The sequence below is a fragment of the Myxine glutinosa genome, chromosome 14 (genome assembly GCF_964187855.1).
Source record: "Myxine glutinosa chromosome 14, kmMyxGlut1.1, whole genome shotgun sequence".
Classification (NCBI taxonomy): Eukaryota; Metazoa; Chordata; class Myxini; order Myxiniformes; family Myxinidae; genus Myxine; species Myxine glutinosa.
Genome location: NC_136274.1, coordinates 53,003,103 through 53,029,933, shown reverse-complemented (window position 1 = coordinate 53,029,933; position 26,831 = coordinate 53,003,103). Strand labels below are relative to the sequence as shown.

Sequence of the window (26,831 nt, the reverse complement as noted above, 5' to 3'; positions counted from 1 at the left end):
TAGGAATAAATCTTTTATTAAGGGGGGGGGGGGGGGAATTAAAGTAAACCATTTTGAGTTCGCACAAGGAATATGAAAACTGCCTTTTTTGCAGCATTTTCCAAGATGGAAAGATAAGACAAACTATGGAACAAACACGAGACTCAGAATTTCACTACATGTTATGATTCTGCAGCATGTGATAATAAAACTGACAAACGGAACACAAAAGTAACTATTAACTATGCACAAGGAAGGGGAAAGGGGCACGATAGGACAGAAAGAAGGGGGAAGCATCGTGACTAAGTGGGGGAGAGAAGGAAATGGATATGAAGAGGTATGAATAAGAGGAAGAAAGGAAAGGCTAGGTACAGGGCACATGGAAACGAGAGGTGGGGAAGAGGGGTCGGAGTAGTTGCTTGGAAGAATTATACTGGCAGACAGAATAAATAGATGACCCCAAATGGCAAATTAATTCCCTGGGGGCATTTTCAGCCAGATTTTACCAGGTGGTTAATGGGACAAAACAAATTTTACTCTGAGCCAGCCGGTGCGTGACAACAGAGGCGCACGCACGTACAATTTGGCCACGCTGGTTTTGACATTGCCAAGGGATGAGAGTTGGAGCCCAGTAGTGCACGATTCCTGGCGTTTTGCAATCTTTTTCAATCGTGCACACGAGTCCCTAATTAGATCTTTGGATGAAAGGCAGCATTCTTCATACTTGTAGCCGACAGCAGGGACCATCATTTGGGACAATGTCGGCCTGAGAGTATTCTCACTGAACTCGAGCACCACAAGGGGAACAAAAAAAGGCAACTGTGATGCTTTCATCAACGACACCGTCTAGTTTCAGAGCCGGATAGTCAAGGAGAACCAGTGCAGCCAAACAAGCAAAATAAAAATTAAATTCAACCTCATTTAGGAAGGGTGAAGAGAAATCACGACTTGGAGGTCATGGCTTTCTAATCGAGCAAAAACCCCATCTTCTTGGTTGCAAGTGCCATCAGTATCAGATGGAAAGTGAATAGAACAAAAGAACCTTGCATCGAGTTAAACAGCCATCCCACTGAGACACCAACACCAAAACCTAAATTTTTCTTTGACCAATCACCAGTTCCTGCTGTCAATCTGCATTCTCCTCCTGCTCATCAACCGCATTTTCATCCATTCCGACGGCGGTGCCTTGTTCAGATTCGGGTTCAGTGGACGATAGCGAGCCCTCGTGCAGAAGAACGTACTCACGGGAGCTGAAGCCAAACTTGATGACGTCCCTCTCGCGAAGCTCATAGAAACGTTGGGAGTCTATGCGCTGGTTGTTGAGGTACGTCCCATTGGCAGAACCCAAATCGATGATGTATGGGCGCACGCGGCGACCTTTGGTGCCATCTTCACGCGTATATTCCACCATCCTGGATTGGCAAGGAACAGGTGAGCAAACATTGTGCATCAATCTTCATGATATAGATGAATCCACAGAAAATGTCAGTCCACGGCTGCTTTCTCTGTGGAACGGCAACGTGCATTATACTCGGAGCAGAGGAGTCTACAAAAGAAAGAACGAGAGTCAGAACCTGACAAGCCACCGGCGCGCTGTCGTCATTTATCATTTAACTGCCCATCGGAATCGGATGTCTACATGTATCATTATAGATGTGGAGACACCCAAATATCAGCTGCACTGAATGGTAAGAGAAAAGGTATTGTATGCTGAAAATCGCCACCCCTCTACCCCCACCCTGGCCTTAAACTCAAAACAAGTACAGTGCGCATTCAGACCCCTTCACTTTTTTCACATTTTGTTATGTTGCAGCCTTATGCTGAAATCGTTTAAATTCATTTTTTCCCCTCATCAATCTACACTCAATACCCCATAATAACAAAGAGAAAACAGGATTTTAGAAAGTTTTGCAAATTTATTAAAAAGAAAAAACTGAAATATCATTGACATAAGTATTGAGACCCTTAACTCAGTACTTAGTTGAAGCACCTTTGGCAGCGATTACAGCATCGAGTCTTCTTCGGTATGACACGACAAGCTTTGCACACCTGGATTTGGGGATTTTCTGCCATTCTTCTCTGCAGATCCTCTCAAGCTCCGTCAGGTTGGATGGGGACCGTTGGTGGACAGCCATTTTCAGGTCTCTCCAGAGATGTTCGATTGGGTTCCAGTCAGGGCTCTGGCTGGGACACTCAATAACCTTCACAGAGTTATCCCTAAGCCACTCCTGCATTGTCTTGGCTGTGTGCTTAGGGTCATTGTCCTGTTGGAAGGTGATCCTTCGGCCCAGACTGAGGCCCTGAGCGCTATGTTTCAGGTTTTCATTAAGGATATCTCTGTACTTTGCTCCGTTCATTGTTCCCTCAACCCTGACCAGTCCCCCAGTCCCTGCTGCTGAAAAACACCCCCACAGCATGATGCTGCCACCACCATGCTTCACCGTTGGGATGGTATTGGGCAGGTGATGAGCGGTGCCTGGTTTCCTCCAGACATGACGCTTAGAGAATGGAGGCCAAACAGTTCAATCTAGGTTTCAGCAGACCACATAATCTTGTTTCTCACAGTCTGAGAGTCCTTTAGGTGCTTTTTTGCAAACTCCAAGTGGGCTTTCATGTGTCTTTTACTGAGAAGAGGCTTCCGTTTGGCCACTCTGCTATAAAGCCCAGATTGGTGGAGTGTTGCAGTGATGGTTGTCCTTCTGGAAGTTTCTCCCATCTCCACACATGATCTCTGGAGTCCAGCCAGAGTGACCATCGGGTTCTTGGTCACCTCTCTTACCAAGGCCCTTCTCCCCCAATTACTCAGTTTGGCCGGGCGGCCAGCTCTAGGAAGAGTCCTGGTTGTTCCAAACTTCTTCCATTTAAGAATTATTGAGGCCACTGTGCTCTTGGGAACCTTCAATGCAGCAGGAATGTTTTTGTAGGCTTCCCCAGATCTGTGCCTCGACACAATCCTGTCTCTGAGCTCTGCAGGCAGTTCCTTCGACCTCATGGCTTGGTTTTTGCTCTGATATGCATTGTCAGCTGTGAGACCTTATATAGACAGGTGTGTGCATTTCCAAATCATGTCCAATCAATTGAATTTACCACAGGTGGACTCCAATCAAGGTGTAGAAACATCTCAAAGATGATCAAGAGAAATGGAAGGCACCTGAGCTAAATTTCAAGTGTCATAGCAAAGGGTCTGAATACTTATGTCAATGTGATATTTCAGTTTTTTCTTTTTAATAAATTTGCAAAACTTTATAAAATCCTGTTTTCTCTTTGTCATTATGGGGTATTGAGTGTAGATTGATGAGGGAAAAATGAATTTAAACGATTTCAGCATAAGGCTGCAACGTAACAAAATGTGAAAAAGTGAAGGGGTCTGAATACTTTCTGAATGCACTGTATATCATTCAGGCAATAATAGATGCAGCATCATGACAAACAAGGAAAAACTCAAAAGTGCACACGAATATAAATAAAATGGCTCAATGTGACCCAAAAAACATTAAATGGCACAATAGAAAATTTATGCGAGCCAGGCTGACGGGCGTTTATCTCGCAATTTCTGCTTTTTATATATATTTGCTCTGGCATAAACAATACGTGTTGAGAAACGTTTGCCGACTGCCAAAATGCTCCAAAGGATAATTGGTTGTTTCACTGTCACAGCTTTAATGTTCTGTATCTTTTTTAAGCCTTCATCGAATTAGTTTTACTTTTGATAGTTGAGTAGCCAAGTGTAAAAATGCCTTGCAGTTGTGGTTTCGGCGGAGACAGGGCCATCGTTTCTCAAAGCGGTGCGTTGGAATGGCCAATAAGCCAGCTGTCCCATCTGCTCATCAACATTCAAAGGATGCTTGGGGAAGAAATCTCTACATGCTGATAATTCCGCTCTCAATCTCTCAATTCCTCTCTTCAAGCAATGATGCTATAGCGCATGCAGTCCGTTTAAAACTTAAAACACAAAACTACGCTCATGCAATCTTCAGACATACAGATCCAGTCTTCTTTAATATGTAAATAAATATAATTTTAAGTTCCATCATTCAGACAGAACAAAAGGCCCTGCCACATTTCTCCCAGCGTACAAGTCAGCGAGTAAGCACCGTCACCCATACAGATTTTATCGGCCCAGTGTTTCTTCTTCTTCTTCTCTGTACCTTAACCCCAATGGTTGGGGTCGGCCAGTCGGATTCCCCTTTTCCATTCTCCTTTCATCCGCATCATCCTCTCTCAATCACATGCTCTTCAAAATCTCTTTCCACAACCTTTAATCACCTTAATCTGTCGTCCTCTTGGTCCTTTTCTTCTAAACAGCTCATTCCACTCTTTCTTGGTTGGTTCTTCGCACGTGTCCAAACCACCGCAACCTTGTCTCTAATCCTTTCTGTAATACTTACATCTCCATCTCTCTTGCATATCTCCTCAATCCTCAACCACTCAATTAGTGATACTCTGAGAATCCATCAAAGCATTCTCTTCTCTGTAACCTGGTGTTGGCTTAGCGGTTAGGGTGCAGGCTTGGGATCCTAGTATCCTGAGTTTGAATCCCGGTCGATCGTTGAATTAACGCCAGGGGGGTTCACTCAGCCTGTCATCCTTCCGAGGTCGGCAAATTGAGTACCAGCTTACTGGGATGAATGTGCCGGTGTGTGTCCCAGTTTAGAATAGGTACACCGTATCCCTGCTCGTCGTAAGAGGCGACTAAAGGGTTGGCGTCAGGAAGTGCATCCGGCCATAAAAAAACATTGCCTCAAAAAGGGAACCATGATGATTGTTATGGGGTCTGCAAGGCTAACCCCCACTCTAGAAGGGAAAATGGCCTTAAAAAGGGAATTTTTTTTAAAATTATTATTCTCCTCTGTCATCTCCAGCACCTATTTCCTTTTCCTCAAACTCCATGTTTCTGCACCATACGTTATAACTTGTCTATTCACTGTCTTGTGGATTTTAACCTTTCTTTTTTTTCTTTCTTTTTTTAAATCGGTAGCCTATTCACAGACGACTCCACTTAGCTCCTTCCATTTTGCCCATGCTTCCTTCACTCTATCCTGTATTTCTGTTTCAAAACCTCCTCCTTCCTTTCGGTGGCACTTCAACATACAGATTTGATTTTCCCAGTGTTTGTACCTCCAAAATCCACCAAGACATTTTTTTACAACTTGGGCCTGCCTTTGTATGCCACCAGCCTACGACTTTAGTGGGCCTACCTTTGCATGCTGGCCAGATGACACCCTGCCTTTCCTGGTAGTGTGCAAAAAATGAGCATGCTAATATAGCACACACCTTGTTACAATCCCCACACCCAACAGAAATACTTCATAGATGACACACTAAAATACACTCAATAGACAGAAAAACAAGTATAACGATTCAAGAACATTTGATTCCCTATTCCGAATACCTACAGTGTCTTTAGAAAGTATTCACACCCCTCGACTTTTTACACATTTTATTGTGTTTACTTATTTTGTATGAATTCTAAAATTAAAAAAAATCCCACTTTGACATTATGGAGTATTATGTGGAAATCAGTGACAAAAAAAAAATCACAATACTTTCTGAAAGCGCTGTACATCAATGTTTCCAGAAAAATAAAAAACAAATCGATCATAAACCACGATTGATGTGTATGATACATCTTCATATCCGTCTTATAGTACTGGAATGCATTGAAAAAAATTTGTTATGGTCCGACTTATAATTTGGGTAAAAATAAAGAATAATAATAATAATAATTCATTTATTTTGTATAGCGCTTTTCCAGAAGCCCAAAGGCGCTTTGACAGAGTGGCAAACATAATGCATAACAATACATGAAAACAACAATTGTAAGAAATGTAATGTAATGTAAAATGTAATGTAAGATGTAAAATGTAAAATGTAAAATGAACGTAAGAAAGTAATGAATGTAAGAAATGTAAAATGTAATGTAAGAATGTAAAAGAAAAGGGAAAGAACTACAACACATCACAGGCTGATCATTTGAGTTAACTTTCATTTTTCTCTACCATTGTCCCCCTTTTCTTCCTTCACTCAAATTTATCACTCCGCTTGCCTATATACAATTTATCGATTGATCCTTGCATGGAATTGTGACTGCCGCGAGAGCGTACCTGTACTGCAGGACTGCATGTTGCTTGGAGCATGAAGGGTGGTCAATAGGTATATCCGCAATGCGCCTCTGCCGACCAAGTAGGTATGCACTCTGACGATGGACATACATCACAGGCAGAAACTCGTCGTTCTTGAATGGGTAGAGGCGCCAGCGAGTTTTGGGCATGCGGCCCTCGGGTGGCTCATTGTACTTGATGACAACTCCACGGTAGGTATTTGTATCCTCGGTGAGAGCGCCAGACAATCCGAAATTGGGCCCTTCCTTTTGCTGGGCAGGCGAGGTTGGGTGTTCTGAGGAGATATGGTAGACGAGGTGATACCATAACAAATGTGTAAAACTCACCAAATGGCAGCCACACACCCAGATAAAAGCATTTCATATCAGAGAAAGGGAAACAAACTCCAAGCTTAGCATATATTACATAAGACGTACCAAGTGACAGATGGAATGGCTGAAATTGGTAGGAATTAACACTGAAATGGAGAAAAACATTTACGGATCATTTTAATATTGAAACTAGAACGGCACTCAGTAGAGAGCATACATACCTCTGCCTGGTTGGCCATATCACTCAATAGTGAAGAATCACTTTTTAAAAATTCTACTGGCTGGATCCGGATCCGGATCTTTGCCAAAATTGAATCGATTCTTCCTTGTCACACACACAACTGATCCAACAAGTTTTGTCCAAATCCATCCATAACGTTTTGAGATATCCTGCTATGTATCGTTTTGACCCTATTTCCCAATGGTGAAGAATCACTTATAAAATTCTAGTAGCCGGATCCGAATCGGGATCTTCACTAAAATCTAATCATTTCGTCCTTGTCACATACGCTACATCTCTGCTGAATTTCGTCCGAATCCGTCCACAACTTTTTGAGATATCTTGTTCACAAACGGACAAACAGACAGACAGGGGTGAAAACATAACTTCCATCCACCTTTGGTGGCAGAGGTAACAAACTCGAACCTTGATGACATTATGACAAATAATGTTTAACACAGGGCTATGAGGGGCATTCAACAGGTTTTTGTAACAAGGTATTCATTGGCACCCGAGAGGTTTGACTTCACATAGCAATTATCATATCACATCACATCTCATATTCCTGGTGTTGAGCTAGCGGCTAGGGTGCCAGCTTAGGATCCAAGGAGCCTGGGTTCGAATCCCGGTCGATCGCTGAATTAACGCCAGGGGGGTTGAGTTGACCCAGCCTGTCATCCTTCCGAGGTCGGCTAATTGAGTACCAGTTCACTGGTAATTCCCTGTGTGTCGTAAAAAGGCGACAAACAGGGTTGGCGGCAGGAAGGGCATCCGGCCGTAAAACATTGCTTCAAAAAAGGGGACCAAAAAACAACAACAACCACGGTCCCCGAAAAAGGCCAACCCCCGCTTTGCGGGGAAAAATGGCCTCTAAACGGTGGTTTTATCACATCTCATATTCATATATACATACCATCTGAAGTACCCGGCGTTGCCCAGGAAAATACCAGAAAGGAAAGAACAAATTTACCCCTGCAAAGAGTGCTCTAACCTCAGTGTTGCCCAGGTAAAAATGGAAACTGCAATATCCTTTGCCACCACCACCAGGTGGCGCTACATAGTACACATTTACATAGAGGATTTATGCCCTGCCCCTACCACCCTCCTTCCTCACACTCCTGCATGAGGCCATGGCCACATAGCCTATTTACGCCCCATACAAAGTTGTATTTGTACCCCGAGTCTGTTACTCAAAAGATGTGGTCGTGCATAGAACACATTCAAATAGAGAGATTTTTGCCTTTTATATGTACAGATATATGATTATAATGTGAGAGGTGATGCGACATGATAATCTGCACATCCATACTCGCTCCATATAGGTCTGCAGTTTCAAAGGCCTCTTGTGCAAGACTTGCACTTCCCGACTCTCTCGTGGCTTTATCTTAACTCTAATTCAAAATCCGATTTCATTTTTAATAGTCGCCAAAATGTTTTAAGACTCGGTTGAAGAAAAACAGAAAGAAATTCGTACAAATATTAATGTTTTAAAAAGGGAAACGTATTTTAATAGAAGTTCTTGGTCAGGCGTTATGCAGTGAGTCGGAGAGTGAGAGGGGGTGGAGGGAAGAGTGAGGAGGGGATGGAGGGGAGAGTGAGGACGGGGTGGAAGGGAGAATGAGGAGGGGGTAGAGGGGAGAGTGGGGAGGGGGTAGAAGGGAGAGTGGGGAGGGAGTAGAAGGGAGAGTGGTGAGGAGTAGAAGGAAGAGTGGAGGTCGGGGGGGGGGGGAAGGGAGAAGGGAGAATGAGGGGGGGGGTAGAAGTGAGAGTGGGGGGAGGGAAAGTAAAAGGGGAAGTAAGGGTGAGGGAGGGAGAGTATGGGGGTAGAAGGGAGAGTGGGGTGGAAGGGAAAGTGAGGAGGGAGGGGGGGGGGAGGACCATGGAGTGAGATAGAGGGGGAGAAGGGGAGAGTGGGATGGGTCAGAGAGAGAGAGAGAGAGGGAGGTGTGTCCAGAGGGGTGTGGAGAAAGGAGGTTCTCAATGGGGAGGAGCAAAGTTAGGATAGAGTTTGGATGGAGTGGTTGGGGAATGTCTGGGGCTGGTATATTGAGGATTTGTTGAGGGGGACTTGGAGGGGATATGACTGCTTGGAGTGGGGGTGGTGATTGAAGGCTTTCAGGTTGGGGAGTGGAGGGGGGGTGGGGGGGGGCTTTAAAACTTGGTGTTTGTGAGGGGGGACTTGAGGACTTGAAGTCAGATCTTATATTGTTAGAATGTTCGGTAAGCACCTGATTTATATTGTTACGGTTTTTAGAACCTTCACGAGTAAATTTTAGTAAATGTTTCCCTTATAAATGTTAACCCTGTAAATATCCCCATCAATTGGCTTGTTAAAGATTGCACCCTAGTTAGTCCATGTACAACACGTAGTGAACCATAGGACTTCTCCGTAGTTATTTCATTATTATGTGTTTCAGTTAAGGATCTGTTCCCAGTCGTTGAATCTGCGTTGCATTAATCAAATAAGATAGGCCCCATTCCGTCCATTTTGCTCTCCCTCTCCAAACTGTGGTACCTCGCTTGCCAGCAGCGTTCGCCACCGTTGCATTGGGCTGTTTTACTGGCACCACGCCGCCATAAGCCATGCGGTCAAGCGGAGGAAAAAGGGGGCAGAGCCACAAGAACAGGGTGTGGCACGTCGATGCATCATCAGAGGTGGAGTCAGCGAGCCCTTTGCCGGCCAACCAGCGCCGCGGTGAGCCAACCGGTAGGCGTGTCCTCAGAGCCGGCGGCTTTATTCCTACACGGACAATAAAAGCGGCTGCGAGGGACTGCTTGAAAGAAACGAGTGAGAAGGTACAGATGCGAAGAGAAGGAGCTTGAGTGCGCGACGAACTGGCATCTCCCCCATATTGTTCAAGAGAGAGAGCGTTGGCACGAGCCATTTATTACATACGGAGCATCCCAGTCCCACCGCTATATGCAACGTCCGCTCGCGGTCAACGATACGCGCTCACTGCCTGCCAGGGTTTTCCCGCCACGACGCGAGTCGATTCCTGGAGCCGGACCTCGACGCCTACCGTCTGCCTGGGCCTTCTCATTCCTTCCAGTCATTCTTGCCTGCTATTCCCCTTTCGTGTAAGTCTGTGTGTTTGTCCTGGGCGTTGATAATTAAGACTGTTTTAAGGTTTGCCCTGTGTATCTGCTTTTTCCTACTTGTAAATGCCCTTCTTTCGTTTCCTCTTCTAGTATAGAAATAAACCTGTGTTCTTCCTTTACCCTTGTTGGTTATTTGGCTTCCTCTCATCCGGTCGCTTTAGTCTTTTCCCCATTGGTACCTGTGGCATGATTTGGCCAACGCTCAGAATCGGGTTAGTCGATTGCTAACGGCTCAAATCGCGGATTGCTAAACCGCTCGGCAAATACCATCTTGTCCGTGGTTCGAGCGGTACTTGTCTCCCTGCTTTACGGAGGGATTGGTAAAGGTATTCGGGACAACACCTTGACCAATAACCCTGACCAATTTCACCCCGCGGAGGAGCGTTATAAGTACCAGGACTAGAGACGGCCAGCTTAACAGGCCAAGGGGATTAGGGAAGCCCCAACAAGGGCGAAACCAGGTCGGTAACTGTGAGTTTTGCATGCACTTGTGACAGTATCTGTATTTATAATCCGTAATGACGCACTGCTAGATGGTTCCTCTGGAACTTTGCAGGCAAGGCGGACGTGCATGGCGATGACGTCATGTTGTCCGCTCATTAGGTTGGAGAACCAGATTACAGATACCATTATATATATATATATATATATATATATATATATATATATATATATATATATATATATAGTGACGATTCTGCGAAACCGTCATTCCACAAGTGATGGCATCCAAAATACACGTTCCTGTGCTTAGTTATTTCATTAAACTACCAAGAGTACTCGGAGTTGCCAGGCAAAACTCGGAGTTCCCTGGCCTCATGATGTAACACCCTTAGATTTATTATTGTGGGGGTATGTCAAGAATTGTTTTCGAAACCTCTGTTGCTGACTTTGAAACACTTCGTGCAAGGATAACTGATTGCATCAGTGCAACGAGGGATATATTGAAGTGGATTATCGCTTGGATGTGCTACATGCTACTAAAGGTACACATGTTGAGGTGTACTGAAGAACACAATAAACTTTATGAATAATGTTCCAAAATGCAAAAAAACACATGTCATTGTAACTCTTTTGGTTTGGTTGTAATAACATTTAAAAACTGGAACAAGATTTTATGGACAGCCTGTATGTACGTGTACGCACGCACGCACGCACGCACGCACACACACACACACACACACACACACACACACACACACACACACACACACACACACACACACACACACACACACACACACACACACACACACACACACACACACGTTGTCTCTCTATTACAGCATACAATTTTGGTGAATGAAAACTTGGGAGGTCCTGCAGTCCTGTATCAAAGGTTCAGTGATGTTAAAGGGATGTTGATGCAAAATTCGATGAAGTTCATAGTAAACGTGTTTATAGTTCTAAACGCGACTCTATTCACCTTCACTCTTTCATTCCTCTTTTCTCCCACCTCTGGAACACACTCCCTCACTCTCTTCAATCCCTCTCCTCTCCTCTCTCCAGCTCTTCAAAACAGCTGTTCACCACCATCTCTTATCTTCCCCCATCCAAAGCCTTGATCTTTTCTACCCCCGTTAATTCACCCCAGATCCACTTTTTTGAAATACCAACTTCCTTCCTGGAAGTCCTAGCAGTGTCCATGTGTTTTCTACCTCTCCCACCACCTCCCCACCCCCCTCTTTCCATGCCTCCTCCCCCCAAGCCCTCTCTCTCCCACAGATCTCCCGATGTCCCTGCTCTCAAATGTTGTACTTATATGCTTCACTTTCTCTCCCCATCTTGTCTCCCGCTCCCTTTATCATGTTGTGCTTACCTCTCTCTCACCATCTTGTCTCCCACTCCCTTTATCATATGTTTTATGTTTTGTGTGTCAGTTTGTCTTTTTGTGATCAATGTTAGCTCTTACACGAGCCTCAATCTTGTATACAAAAAAAAAGGAAAAAAAAAAGGTGTGGTTAATACCATACAAGGAACTGATAGATGAAGTGAAAGAGAGGCAAAGAGGACGGGTATGCCTAGAGTACATGCATTAGACAAATGACCTCTTTCTGTATCCCAAAGTTGGCTTATAGTCTTTGTGTTCCAGCTAGAATGGCCAAGGAGGCTTAGATAACAGAAAAGTGTTTTCATTAAGTGTTCAGATGAACTTATCCCTGCCACCGAAGATGGGCATATGTTATGTTTTCTCCTCTGTCTGTTTGTCTGTCTGTAACTAGGACATCTTAAAAGGTTGTGGATGAATTCTAACAAACTTTGGTGGACAGGTTGGGTATGTGACAAGGACAAATCGATTGAATTTTGGAGAAGATCCAAATCTGAGAACATGTTTTAAGCGATTCTTCACCATTGAGAGATAAGGTAAAAAAACAAATAAATAGCACGGTATCTCAAAATTATTTTGTAGATGGATTCAGAGAAAACTCGGTGGACAGGTTGGATGTGTGTCAAGGACAAATTGATTAGAATTTGGTGAAAATCCGAATCAGGATAAGATGTAAAAAAAAATTTTTTACTTCTTAAGTAATTTTTCACCATTGATATATAATGCCAAAACAATATAAAGCAAGATATCTCAAAAAGGATGGATTATGACAAAACTTGGATGGTGAATGAGAAGGACAAGCCAATTAGATTTTAGTTCAGGTCAGCAGATCTCATATCAGTGGGATCCAAAATGTAAACTGTTCAGCCTGGTGGAGGTACATGCTGTAGAGTGCCATTCTAGTTACATCACATTTAATTCAAACGCAAACTTATTTTATTCATGTAATTTCTAATCTCACAAGATGATGTTTGACTGGAATGAAGAGAAAAGAATTTCAAAATGTGCACAAGATGGTGATGCAAGTGGAGGTGGCATTGTTATTAATGATGTGCATCAGCAACACACATTTGAAGGGAAGGCCAAACGCACTTCCACTATGTCATTTGGTGACTTCATGACCGTTAAAGCACACCCTTGGCAACGTGTGAAGAACTTAGGGAAATGTAGTCGTCACATTCCCTTTTGCCACCATGACCATAAAGTGGACCCTTCTCCTCTGGGTGGGTTAAGAAACTTGAATGTCAAAGTAGTTATAGTACAGACACACCATCCTGAGAGGCCTCTTTGGATGAACACGGAGTATTAATGAGCCTTAGTTTCCTTGGAAGATGTGTGTTCAATCAAACATATTTTGAAGGTGTACAGGATGAAAAATAAATAAAACCATCAAGGGAGGGCGATGGGAGAACCTGGAAAGGAAGCGGTGGGGTTCTACGAGTGTGGATGTGAGCAAAAGAAAAAAGCAACAAAACATAACTAGAGGTTCCAGGGAACCTGAACTCAACTGGTCGATATCAATATGGTTAGAATATGCGTAATAGAACCACAAACTATATAGTTTATATGTGCTAAAAACATATGACAAAAATTGATTTTTCAATATGGCCGCCCTGCCACGCCCATTTTTGGGCGTGCAACGCGCAAATGCAATCCCAAACTAGTTTATCTATCTATAATTCCAGTAATCTCTGTTTGTTTGTACGTTTGTACGTTTGTTTGTTTGTCTGTGACCGCTGTTTCTCGACAACTACCGGTCCGATATACTTGAAACTTGCCAGGTATATTGCTGGGGACCCGAGGATGTGCCTTTTCAAGGTTTGAAATTAATCGGACAAGTACTTACCGAGCTATGGCGATTTAGCCGTTCGCCGTTCGCTTTGGCGTTGCGAATGGACCAAACCATTCATGTAAATAGAGGGGGGGGGGGGGTTCTGTGGTCGTTCGCTTTGGCTTTGCGAATGGACCAAACCATTCATGTAAATAGAGGGGGGGGTTCTGTGGTCGTTCGCTTTGGCTTTGCGAATGGACCAAACCATTCATGTAAATAGAGGGGGGGGTTCTGTGGTCGTTGCGAATGGACCAAACCATTCACATCGAATCATCGAATCACATCGAATGGACCAAACCGTTCGCTTTGGACCAAACCATTGCATGTAAATAGAGGGGGGGGTTCTGTGGTCGTTGCGAATGGACCAAACCATTCATGTAAATAGAGGGGGGGGGTTCTGTGGTCGTTACTGCCACGTGGTTTCAAAGTTTTTTTTTGTTGTTGTTGTTTGCACGCATGTTTTTTTGCACCCACGTACGGGCACGCCCGAGGATGTTTACACACACACACCCCTACACAAATTTTTTTTTTTTTTTTTTTTTGGCAAGGAACGGGCACCCACGTACGGGCACGTCCTAGCTTATATATAGTACGGGCATGCCCTAGTGTCTTAAAGATACTGCATAACAAGTTTCATCAAATTTAATCAATATTTGTGACTTTTAGAGCGTAGACGTCGAATTGTTTACAGACGACAGACAGACAGACAGACGGACGACGGACACTGGGTGTCGACAAAAACTCAGCTGGACATAGTCCAGTTGAGTAACAAAACAAGTACAGATACATTCAAAGTACACTGACCCCATGCCAAATAAATAAATAACATCCTCCAGCGCGTGGCATTGTCGGGGCGCCCTCGGCACCCGGCAATACTGCCGTGCAGCACATACAGATGGTAGTGGGAGGGATATGAGTACAATAATTGATTGATTAATTGCATAATTAAAATCAATAAATCATAATCGTAAAATAATTTATTAATCAATTGGCTAAGAGCATACCTCAACCACCAGTGTTTCATCCAAAGCTGTAACTTTTTGAAAATTAATCAAATGTCATTATTCGAAAAAAAAATCAAATAACGAATTGCTTAATTGATTAATTAATAAATAATAAATCGATTAGTTGAATGATCAATAAATCAAAAATACCCTTTACAGCCAAATCACTTGGTCATTGGCATGTCCAAATATCATGTTCCGAACTCAAAAGGTGCCTGAGATAATGGCCAGAAGAGAAAGGAAATGTACAAGTGCTTAATTAATTGCTAATAATTAAATAAACCATCAATTAATTGATTAATCAAAAAACAAAAAATACCGTTTTTGACAAAGTACTTGCTCACTATTGTGCCGAAATTTCAGCTTCCGAGCTCAAAGGATGGCGGAGATATCGCCCGGACAAACAAACAAACAAGAAAACAAGACAAGTAAAGATACATTCAAAGTACACCGCCCCCATACCAACCACCGTTAGCCAAATAATTAAATATCCCACAGCGCGGCATTGCCAGGGCGCCTCCGGCGCCTGGCAATACCGCAGTGCAGCTCATAGAGAGTGCATTGGGAGCGAGAGGTGTACAATAATTGAATGATTAATTGCATAAATAAAATCAATAAAAGAATATCATTAAATATTTTCTTAATCAATTGGCTAATAGCATAACTAAACCACAAGTGCTTCATCCGAAGATGTATCTTTTAGAAATTTAATTTAATTAATCATTAATAAAAAATTAAATAATTAATTGATTAATCAATAAATAATTAATCGATTAAATGATTAATCAATAAATCAAAAATATCCTTCAGAGCCACATCACCTGGTCACTGTCATGTCCAAATATTAGCTTCCTAGCTCAAAAGGTGCCTGAGATATTGCCCAGATGAGAAAGAAAATAAATAAATGATTAATAATAAAAATAAATAAATAATAATCATTAAAAAATTCAATAGTTAATCAATTGGCTAATAGAATACATAAACCACCACCATCTCATCCGAATCTATAGTAAAAAAAAAAAAGATGTCATTAATCGAATAATTAAATAATTAATCGATTAATTGATTAATTGATTAATTAATAAATCAAAAATAGCCTTTGCAGCCAAATCACCTGGTCAATGGCAAGTCCAAATATCAGCTTCCTAACTCAAAAGGTGCCTGAGTTGATGGTCAGAAGAGAAAGGAAATTTGATGAATTAAATAAGTACTTAATTAATCGCTAATAATTAAATAACTCCTCAATTAATTGATTAATCAAAAAACAAAAAATTACGTTTTTGACAAAGGACTTGCTCACTACTGTGCCGAAATTTCAGCTTCCTAGCTCAAAGGATGGCTGAGATATAGCCCGGAAAAACAAACAAGAAAGAAAACAACCAAGAAAACAAACAAACAACCAGAGTGAAAACTGAGTACTCCCTTTCGGCGTGTGTCACTGCCGAGCCCCCTTCGGTGCCCGGCAATGACGTTTTACAATGCCTGGAGATGGCATAGGAAAGGTGTGGTGTACAAAAAACAACCAGAGTTAAAACTGAGTACTCCCTTTCAGCGTGCGTCATTGCTGAGCCCCCTTCGGTGCCCGGCAATGTCGTCATGCAGCGCCTGTAGATGGCATTGGAAAGGAGCGGTGCACAACAAGTTCAGACACATTCAAAGTACACCGCCCCCATGCCGAATAATTAAATATCCTACAGTGCGGCATTGCCGGGGCTCCTCAGGCGCCCGGCAATACCGCAGTGCAGCTCATCGAGACTGTCTTGGGAGGGAGACAAACAACAACAACAACAACAACAACAACAGGCATTTTAAAGGCCATTTTCCCCGCAAGAGCAGGGGTTAGCCTTGCGGTCCCCATGACAATCTTCTCCATTTTGCCCTATTTTCTGCATCTCCCCTTGTTAACCCCCTGGCCCGCATTTCTTCTTCGACCATCTTTAGCCAAGTCTTTCTCGGTCTTCCCCGTCCTCTACTTCCTTCCACATTCATTTCCATCACTCTTCTCAACCAGTCACTTTCATCCTTCCTCAACACATGACAAAACCATCTCAAACTGTTTCTCTTCACAGCATCCATCACAGGCTCTATTCCCATCATCTTTCACAATTCATCATTTGGCTTCCTCTCTCTCAACGATACTCCACACATCCACCGAACCATTCGCATTTCCACCCTTTCCAGCCTTCGTTGCTGCTCTACGTTCATTCCCCATGTCTCGCTCCCATAAATCATAACACTTCTCACACATGCAGCATACACCTTTCCCTTCAGCTTCAACAACGCTCCCCTCCTCATCAGCACGCCACTCAGTTCCCGAAACATCTTCCATGCACATCTCACTCTAGCAACCGTTGCCGAGTCTGATCCACCTTCTCCATTCAGCATGTCTCCGAGGTAACAAAATGTTTTCACACCTTCCAGCTTCACGCCGTCTCCAAGATCCAACTCAACATTTCCTCCATCTGCAGCTCCCTCTGTGCACACCTTACACTTGAATGTAGCTGCCACACTGGTTAATGACCCTCTCAAACCACTACATTTTTGATGAACCCACTCAGCGCACATTGTACATTGAATTGAGTTCACTCCGACACCGTTCCTGCACATAGCACATGGCCACTTCCCAGTTCTTTCCACCTCACCACATGCTTTACCACTTGCCATCACCTTTGTTTTTTCGATATTCACCTTCAGACCTTTCGTCTCCATACATTCCTTCCACTTGTTCATCTTCTCCTTCAGTCCATCCATACTTTCTGCAATCAACACCAGATCATCTGCATACAACAACTCCCACGGTAAACCCTCCTTTACGTTCCGAGCCAGCACCTCCATCACAGCTACAAATAGTAGTGGACTTAGTACCGACCCCTGATGCACTCCCACCTTCACCTCAAACTCACCACTGTTCCCGTCCTTCGTCCTTACAGCTGTGCGCGCTCTTTTGTACATTGCCATCACTACTCTGATCAACCATTCCTCCACTCCTAACTTCCTCAATGCCCATGTCACTACTTCACGTGGAACCCTATCGAATGCTTTCTCCAGATCAACAAACCCAAGAAACAACTTCTTCCTCTTCTCCATGTACTTCTCCTGCAACTGCCTCACAATAAAAAGCGCGTCTGTCGTTCCCCTTCCTGGCATAAATCCAAACTGCATTTCGTCGATCTTCACTTTCTTCCTTATCCTCCTCTCCAACACCCTTTCCAATACCTTCATTCCATGCTCCAATAACTTTATTGCTCGATACGAGCCACAGTCCAGAGGGTCACCTTTCCCCTTGTATAGAGGGATGAGGGTACTGTTCCCAATCCACTGGAATGCGGCCTTCTTTCACCACCAGATTGCAGATCTCTGTCATTCTCTTCACACCCCAATTTCCCCCTGCCTTCAACATATCTCCCACAACTCCCGTCGGCCCTCCCGCTTTTCTACTCTTCATTGCTTTAATCGCTTCCCTGGTGTTGGGCTAGCGGCTAGGGTGCCGGCTTAGGATCATAGGATCCTGGGTTCGAATCTCGGTCGATCGCCGAATTAATGCCAGGGGGGTTGACTCAGCCTGTCATCCTTCCAAGGTCGGCTAATTGAGTACCAGTTCACTGGTAATTCCCTGTTTGTCGTTGAAGGCGGCAAAAAGGGTTGGCGTCAGGAAGGGCATCCGGCCGTAAAACATTGCTTCAAAAAGGGGACCAAAAAACAACAACTACCACGGTCCCCGAAAAGGCCATCCCCCGCTTTGCGGGGAAAAATGGCCTCTAAACGGTGGTTTTATTGCTTTAATCGCTTCCTCAACTTCCTTCTCGGTTATCTTCTCTGCCGGTCCTAAAACTGGGATGTATTGTGAGGGAGACTGTATTGTACACCACCATCCAAACTGTATTGGGAGGGGGAGGTGTACAATAATTGATTGATTAATTGCATAATTAAAAAATAAAAGATCATCATAAAATATTTTCTTAATCAATTGGCTAATAGTATTACTAAACCACTAGTGCTTCATCCGAAGATGTATATTTCAGAAATTTAATTAAATAAGTCATTCATAAAAAAAATTAAATAATTAATTGATTAATCAATAAATAATTAATCGATTAAATTTATTAGTCAATAAATCAAAAATATCCTTTATAGCCACATCACCTGGTCACTGTCATGTCCAAATATAAGCTTCCAAGCTCAAAAGGTGACTGAGATATTGCCCAGATGAGAAAGAAAATAAATAAATTATTAATAATGAAAATAAATAAATAAGAATCATAAAAAAATTAAATAGTTAATCAATTCGGTAATAGAACACATAAACCACCACCATTTCATCAGAATCTGTAACTCAAAAAAAAACAAAAATTGTAGTCATTAATCGAATAATTAAATAATTAATTGATTAATTGATTAATCAATAAATCAAAAATAGCCTTTGCAGCCAAATCACTTGGTCATTGGCATGTCCAAATATCAGCTTCCTCACTCAAAAGGTTCCTGAGATAATGGCCAGAAGAGAAAGGAAATGTATCAGTGCTTAATTAATCGCTAATAATTAAATAACTCGTCAATTAAATGATTAATCAAAAAACAAAAAATAGGGTTTTTGACAAAGTACTTGCTCACTATTGTGCCGAAATTTTAGCTTCCTAGCTCAAAGGATGGCTGAGATATCGCCCGGACAAACAAGAAAGAAAACAAGAAAACAAACAACCAGAGTGAAAACTGAGTACTCCCTTTCAGCGTGCGTCATTGCCGAGCCCCCTTCGGTGCCCGGCAATGATGTTATGCAGCGCCTGGAGATGGCATAGGAAAGGAGCGGTGTACAATAAAACGGAGTGAAAACTGAGTACTCCTTTCAGCGCACGTCATCGCTGGGCCTCCTTTAGTGCCCGGCGATGACGTCATGCAGCACCTCCAGATGGAATAGGAAAGGAGCGGTGTACAATAAAGGTGAAGAAAAATTGAAGTAAAGGAGGGTATAGAATCACTATGAAACCAACATAATAACTGAGAGTTATCGTTATTGTTCAAGACCATACCTGTGCCACTTGCGCTAGCCATCCCAACTTCTTGTTGACTTGCCGTCGACACGGGCTCAAAATGGTTTTCTTGATCGGGCTCTCGTTCCCGCCTCTCTCTCCTCCTCCGATCATTTTCTTCCCGCTCATGAAGTTGGTCCCTTGATTGGTGGCTTCGAGAGTCATTCCTGCCTTGTTCTCGATCACCCTGCTCTCTCCGTCTGTCCCTCCTTTTCCAATCCCGATCCCGCTCTTTCTTTATCGGATGTTCGTTCCAGTACCTACGATCACCATCCCGATCCTCGATTCGCTCACATTGACGCCGTTCACGACATCGCTCAATATCCTCATCCCAGTTGGCGTCATCACCAGAATCCGGTTCTCTCTTTATCTCATGTTCCCGTTTTATCCTGAAGCTTGGTTTGGTAAATTGATTGTTCTCCATCTCATCTCTCATGTCTCGCTTCCTCCTAAACCTCTCATCTCGTTCAGAATCATGATTCTGTTTCCTTCTCCAATGCACATCTACCTTTTCTACTCTGCTGTCAACTATTTCTTCTTGGCTCCAGTTTGCTTCATGTTCCTCACTCTTCCCATATTCTCTTCGTTTTAAGGATCTTTTTACAACACAATGGTTGCTGTGGCGCTCTTCACGATCTTGCTCTCTATCTTTGTTCTGATTCTGAACTGTGTATCGATCACAATCCTCCTCTGTCCTTCGTTCTCGTTTCCATGTATCTTGTGCCTTCTTACTCTTGACATGTCTCTCCTTCTCCTTCCGCTTCCTCTTCTTCTCTTTCTCCTTCCCATTTTCTTCAACTTCCTGGAACATGTGAAATCATACATCATTACAACCCTTAATTTGTTTATCATTCAATTATTATTACTACTTTTTTCCAATCCTGCTCTCCTCAGAAAAATCCAAGTAAACAAGTCAGTAATCAAAGGAGTGTCGACAATAAGACAAAGATACTGCTTAGCCGGTTCAAAGATAAGTTCAAAGATAAGAAACAAAGATACAGCGGTTCATTGTTAAATGAACAATGTGCAAAGAGTAAAACAACTCAACAGCTGCCGTAGTGAGTCTTGAGCAATATGTGTTCACTGCTCACATTTCACAACCAACATAAGCATAACTCTTTTGGTTCCAGAATTCATCGCAAGTGCAAATTTTACTGCCAGAATGAGATATATTCTATGTTACATTTTCATCCCTCTTTGCCTGATAAGCAGTTTCTGGTCAGAAAGAGTGATGGGTTAGGTTCCAACGTTGCTCATATATGACAAGACCGAAAAAACCAGTAAATGAACAAGTAAACCCAGTGAACATCACTTAGCAATGCTGGGAAGGTACCCACATCATTACTGCGGCAGTTGCAATTTGGCCTGAGAGGGAGCACTGGCCTGGAAGCCTGGGTGTTCCGATGAAATATGGCGGATCGCACGTAGCAATATGCGAATGGCGGCAACCACATACAGACCATAGGAGAGGAGCAAAAAGTTGCCTTTTACCTTGGTGTCACACGGAGCAACATGCGAATGGCGGCAATGACATACAGACCATAAGAGCTTGAGTCTTCTTCATCTCTGTTCATATCTAGTATTAGGTTGGCAACAAAAAGTTTCCTTTTACCTTGGTGTGTGTGCGTGCGCATGCGTGCGTGTGTGGGTGTACAATATAACTGCACCAAACAGTACTGTTTACTGTTTATATAACAGTACTGTTTATATAACTGTACCAAACCAAAGAACCACCACCAGTGCACCAGCTCAAACTGTGTGTATTAGCACTTTTGTTGTAAGAACTACATGCATGAAGGAAAGAAGGAAAGTTCATGCACAAGAGAATTACCATGAAAAGCGACTGTGAGGATCAGATTGATTTGGTTATTTCCAGAACTACAGCCGTGGTAACTCGAGAGTTCATAGAAAACTTTACCACATACAGTCTTGCGAAAAACAAGAACATGGGCAGGGTCCACGAGCAACTAATTTGATTGGTTGTGATGACGTAAAACGCCATAATATTTTGTCCAAGTACTATAAAAGAAAGGTTTTTGAAAGTGCCAAAAAGGCAATTTGTGTTTCACAGTGGTCAACTATATAACAAAATTTAAATACAACAAGAGGAAGCATGCCCACTACCAAATTTCAGTTCAATATCAGTAAACACATCCCTTTATTTGGGCGGTGTATAATGCCACGTTCGGTGCCAAAAGCAATAAAAACAAGAGGGAAAATTGCTTTGTAATGCAGGTCCCCTACCAAATTTCAGTGCAATATGTTAAAGGGTAAGGGGAAAAAGTGTGGAAAACTGGCCCATGTATAATATGTGATATTTTCTCAGTCCAGGAAGGCCATAACTCCATGAAAAATTGATGAAACGTCCCAAAACACAAACTTGTTCTGTAACTTATCATAATAAAGCCATGTACCAAGTTACATTTGAATATGTTAAACTTTAAAGGGTATGAAAAAAGTGCAGAAAACCACAGGTGGGACAGACAGACAGCAAACCTATAGTCCCCTCTGGGTAAGGGGACTAATAATGAGACCGATCCTGTTATTTCTGCAACGTCTGTGAAAAGCGACCATTACCACCACATTGATACTGAGTGTGAAAAAAAATAAATTAGATGATTAGAAGTATATCAACAAACACATAACGGAATCCTGTACTTTGATTACAACAACACGCTCTCTCATTAATGCAAAACGTCTGAAACAAAATGGATGAAATTAAGTGAAACATATATGAATTGGACTAAGACATTATTGCCTCAAACAGGGAACCACGATTGTCATGGTGCCCGCAAGGCTAACCCCCCGCTCTAGTGGGGAAAAATGGCCTTAAAACGATCATTCATTCATTCATACTAAGAATTCATAAGACATTATTCTCAAGAGGACAATGAAATACATGACGTTGTACTGAACATGGATGGATGTGATTTCATGCAGGACAGGAAGCATGCAAGTGGAGGAGACTATCTCGTATATGAATGAATGGAATGCAGTATTAGTCGAAGACTTAACGACTGCGAATAATGCGGAAACAGTTTGATGTGAACCGAGATTGTAAAATGATAGAAATGCAGATTGGAGTTTGCTACAGAAGCCCATGAATTTCACCTGAAGAGGAGGAAAATTTGCATTTAACAATCAGAAAAAGCATGCTAAGGACGTGGAGAAGGGTTATTTACTGTGACTTCAATCACAAGCCTATTAACTGGGAGACTGAGCTCAGATGCTGAAGGACAATGTTTCCTAGATTTGACACGATATATTTTTTTACCCTTGCCAGAGGAGAGGGTATTGCATTTGAGTCTGGTTGTTTGTTTGTTTGTTTGTCCACACAGAATAAATACGATTTCTCTGCAACCGTTGGTCTGATTGACAAGAAATTTTCACCATAGGTGCAACTTCAGCGGTATAATTTTTTCATTATAATTTTGACGTCATAGGTCACGTGGTTTGGCCGCTATCTTGGAAAAACCGAAAAACTGAAAAACTTTGCACCTCTATATCTCCAAAAGCGCTGCATAGAAAAAATTGAGACAAGGCTCATTGTAAAGAACTCTCCATGGGGAATACAATATCTTAATGATGTCATAGGTGCCTCCATTATGACGTCATAATTCGACAAGTACAAAACTTCATCCGATCAAGATGAAATTTCTTGAGCATCATCTAGGGATAAATTGGTGGAGAAAAAAAAAAAAGATGGTCACGTGGTTCGGCTGCAATATTTGTTTTACCACAAAAGCCTTAAAAACCAGTGAAAACATGTCCTGGCGAAGGTCTGCGATAGCTCTTTCTAGTTTTATATTTTATTTTACTCAGCAGGTTGACAAACTGACAACACATGCATGTATGCACACCTGGAACCTGGAACACACTGCAGCTTGTGACTGCGGTGATATGCAGACAGCAGACCACTTGTTGGAAGAGTGCCCTAGACACCACCTTGATGGAGAATGGAATTCACTGCAACAGCTCACTGCACAAGCTCAGGAGTGGCTGAGGAATGCCAATTTCACCAGCTTATTCGCTCAAATCAAATCGATCCATTTGAAGAATAGACCGGCACTCGTTAGAGAGAATACCTCCACTAGGCTGAACAGTTTATGTTTTGTATCCCACTGATAGGCCACACCTAGATCCAGGCCTGAACCAAAATCTAATTGCTTGTTATTTCACCCAACCATCTCATCCACCAAGTTTTGTCATAAGATGTCCACAAATTTTTGAAATATCACGCTATATATCGTTTTTGGCCCTATCACTCAATGGTGGAGAATCACTTTTAAAAAATTTAAAATCGAAAATATCCGCATCTTCACCAAAATCGAATCATTTCGTCCTTATTACACACCCAATCTGTCCACCAAGTTTTGGCCGAATCCGTTAATAACTTATTGATATATCGTGCTGTATATCGGTTTTAGCTACATCACCCAAACGATCATTCATATATTTACTCAATGGTGAAGAATGACTTTAAAATATTATATGGTCCAGATGCAGATTGCACTCTCCTCCTGGAAAGCAAATCCAACTTTAGACAACCTCCGATCATTCCACAAAGCTTGCAACAAGTGGGTCTACTCTCTCGAGAGCCAGAGCTCAAGACTCAAGACTCAAGAATGAGCTTTCAAACTCGTCTCCCTACTCTAAAACGTGGTGGCACCTTGTCAAGACTTGCACCCTCTGCCCTCTCCATGCTTTGTCACCCTTAAGTATCTGCAGGACGCATGGGGTCCACCAGCAACGCCCTCCAAGTGAAACTGCCTAAATCCGGCACCACTGCTCACCACTCATATATTTATTTTTCCCCCCACCTGTGGAAACACCTTCCAAACCCTCTTCAATCTCTTTCTTCTGTCCAGGTCTTCATGACAGCTGTTCACCATCGTCTCAAGTCATTCCCCATCAAAGATCATGATCTTTTCCACACCTGCTAAACTACCCACCCTTCCCAAACATTTTGCTTGTGTATCCATCTTGTCCCCAAGCCTGGTGTTGGCTTGGTGGTTGGGGTGTTGGCTTGGTGGTTGGGGTGCTGGCTTGGTGGTTGGGGTGCTGGCTTGGGATACTAGCATCCTGGGTTCAAATCCCGGTTGATTGCTGAATTAACACCAGGGGGGTTAACTCAGCCTGTCATCCTTCCGAGGTCAGCAAACTGAGTACCAGTTCACTAATAATTCCTTGCGTGTTGCAAGATGCGACCAACAGGGTTGGCGGCAGGAAGGGCATCCGGCTGTAAAACATTGCTTCAGAAAGGGGACCACATGCCCAAAAAAAGGCCAAACCCCGCTCTGTGGGGAAAAATGGCCTCTAAAGGTCTCCATCATCCATCTTGTCCCCCCTTTGTGCTCTCTCTTACCCCTCACTGTTACCTGTATACCTTTTGTCCATCTGCATCTATTTTCTCCCTCCACCCTGCCTTTCTCCTATTGTTCCCTTTGTTATGTTGTGGCATGATTTGTTCTGTGTCATAGCTCTTCTATGAGCCCAGATCGTGTAGTAAAAATTTTTTTTTTTTTTAACCCCCATTCAAACAATGTCCCCACATTCACGGATTCGACATTCTCGACATTCTCCAGGAACGTATCCCCCGCAAATGTCGGGTCTGACTATGAGAAATTGGCAAATAACATTAAAATGAACCAGAAAGCATTCTCTACTTATACAAGGAGCAAACTTCATACCAAGGACTGAGTTGGACCATTGAAAGATGAAATGGGGATGTGATTGAGAATTTAATGGGAATGCCACCAGCTCTGAATGACTACCGTACTTTGCATCAGTGTTTATCACTGAGACTGAATAATGTAACCTCCCCAAGGAAGGGATTTACAAATGCTGAAGAGGAAGCATTGAATGACATGGACTTTATTCCAGATCAGGTTCTGAAGAAGGTGTTACAGCCAAGACGAGGTCAATCCCAGGGTACTAAAATAAGTTTCAAATGAGATCACCAACCCCCTGAGCACGATAATCATAAAGTCAATGACTCTTGGTGACGTACCTGAAGAGTGCAGAAGATCGAATTGAAGAAGTTGCGAGTGGGATTTGACAGGCATCAATGTTGAGACTGACGCTGTTTCTCGTCTGTATCAATGGCATTGACGATGGATTAGCCAGCACTATTTCGAAGTTGCTGACACTACAATATTGAGAAAGGTCGCATCAGTAGACGCGTTTAGCCTGCAGCAAGACTTTGGGGAATGGCAAATACCTCTAAATGTGGAAAAATGTAGATGTACCCACATGGGTTTCAACAACGAGAACCATGACTACTTCTTGGGTGAGCATGTAATGCAAGTTGTATCAAAGGAGAAGGACCTTGGTGTTACAATACATCATTCAGTAAATCCCAGTGTCCGTTGTGCTCTTGTAGCCAGAAAGGCAAAACAAGTTGTGGGATTGATACATAAGGTCAATATCAATATTGACCTTATGAGATAAGTTCATCACAGTAAGACATTTTTCAGGAACTATTTCGTCCAGTGTTCTCAAGCCTCGAAACTTCATTTACAACGGGATATAGATCTCTTGGAAGGTATAAAAAGGAGGGCGAGGAAAATGGTGAAGGATAAGGAGAAAGAGGACTATGAGTCGTGACTGTCAGCACCGACTCCGACCACATTGCAATGCAGAAGACTTCGAGGTGGACCTGATAGAAGTCTTTATACTGATGAAGAGTCATGAAGCAACCGAGGCAACAACATTCTTCCAAAGAACAACACTGAAGGCAATTCTTGCAAGTTATTTAAACCCAATATGCCGATTATATACATTTTAGATCACTGGAACAATTTGCCAGTTGAGGCTGAGTATTACATTTACTATTATCTATTAGTATTAACGCGTTTAAATTAAAGGCAAGGTGGATCAACATTTGAAACAAGCACGGGGGTGGGAGGTTGTAATACAACTTGTTTAAAAGTCAATAGAGACTTCCTGCTTTAGTAACACGAAGCACCTTTACAGTCTATGTCTTTACCGACGGTTGCAGTGGTTATCGTATGTTATCGTGACTGTCTCATAGTCATAATCATATTAAATACTAAATAGGCAGGTTTTTCTGAAGTCTCAAAATATAACAATTAAATCTAGGCATTGAAGAGATAATGTATGGGGGGGAACAAAATTGAAAACTTATAAATCCAAAACTATAAAATAAACACGAAGTGAAAGCAAGTCTTACCATAGATAGGCCTCCAAACCCAGCTGCGGATAGACCTAGCTGCCTCTACTTCCGTTTAACTCTTCGAGTTAATTTCCTTTTCTCTGTCTGCGATTGGCATACGTATTAACCTGCCAATTCAATAAAATTTCGTAAAAGACTGTGAGAAACGGAAGGATCAGAAAACTAGTTACCTAATTAAAGATCAAGGAAATCGACGAATGTACACCGACCATTAT

At 42.6% G+C, this 26,831-nt stretch overlaps 1 protein-coding gene across 1 annotated transcript; it reads right to left on the bottom strand.

Annotated features, from left to right (window-relative positions):
* SNIP1 (Smad nuclear interacting protein 1) lies at nucleotides 1-26,831 on the bottom strand. The gene is made up of 4 exons (XM_068135858.2): nucleotides 26,614-26,831; nucleotides 19,422-20,223; nucleotides 6,084-6,375; nucleotides 1-1,391 (listed from the first exon to the last, which is right to left on the bottom strand). Exons 1-4 carry the CDS (start codon nucleotides 26,614-26,616, stop codon nucleotides 1,106-1,108), a joined length of 1,383 nt encoding a protein of 460 aa, XP_067991959.1. The 5' UTR covers nucleotides 26,617-26,831; the 3' UTR covers nucleotides 1-1,105.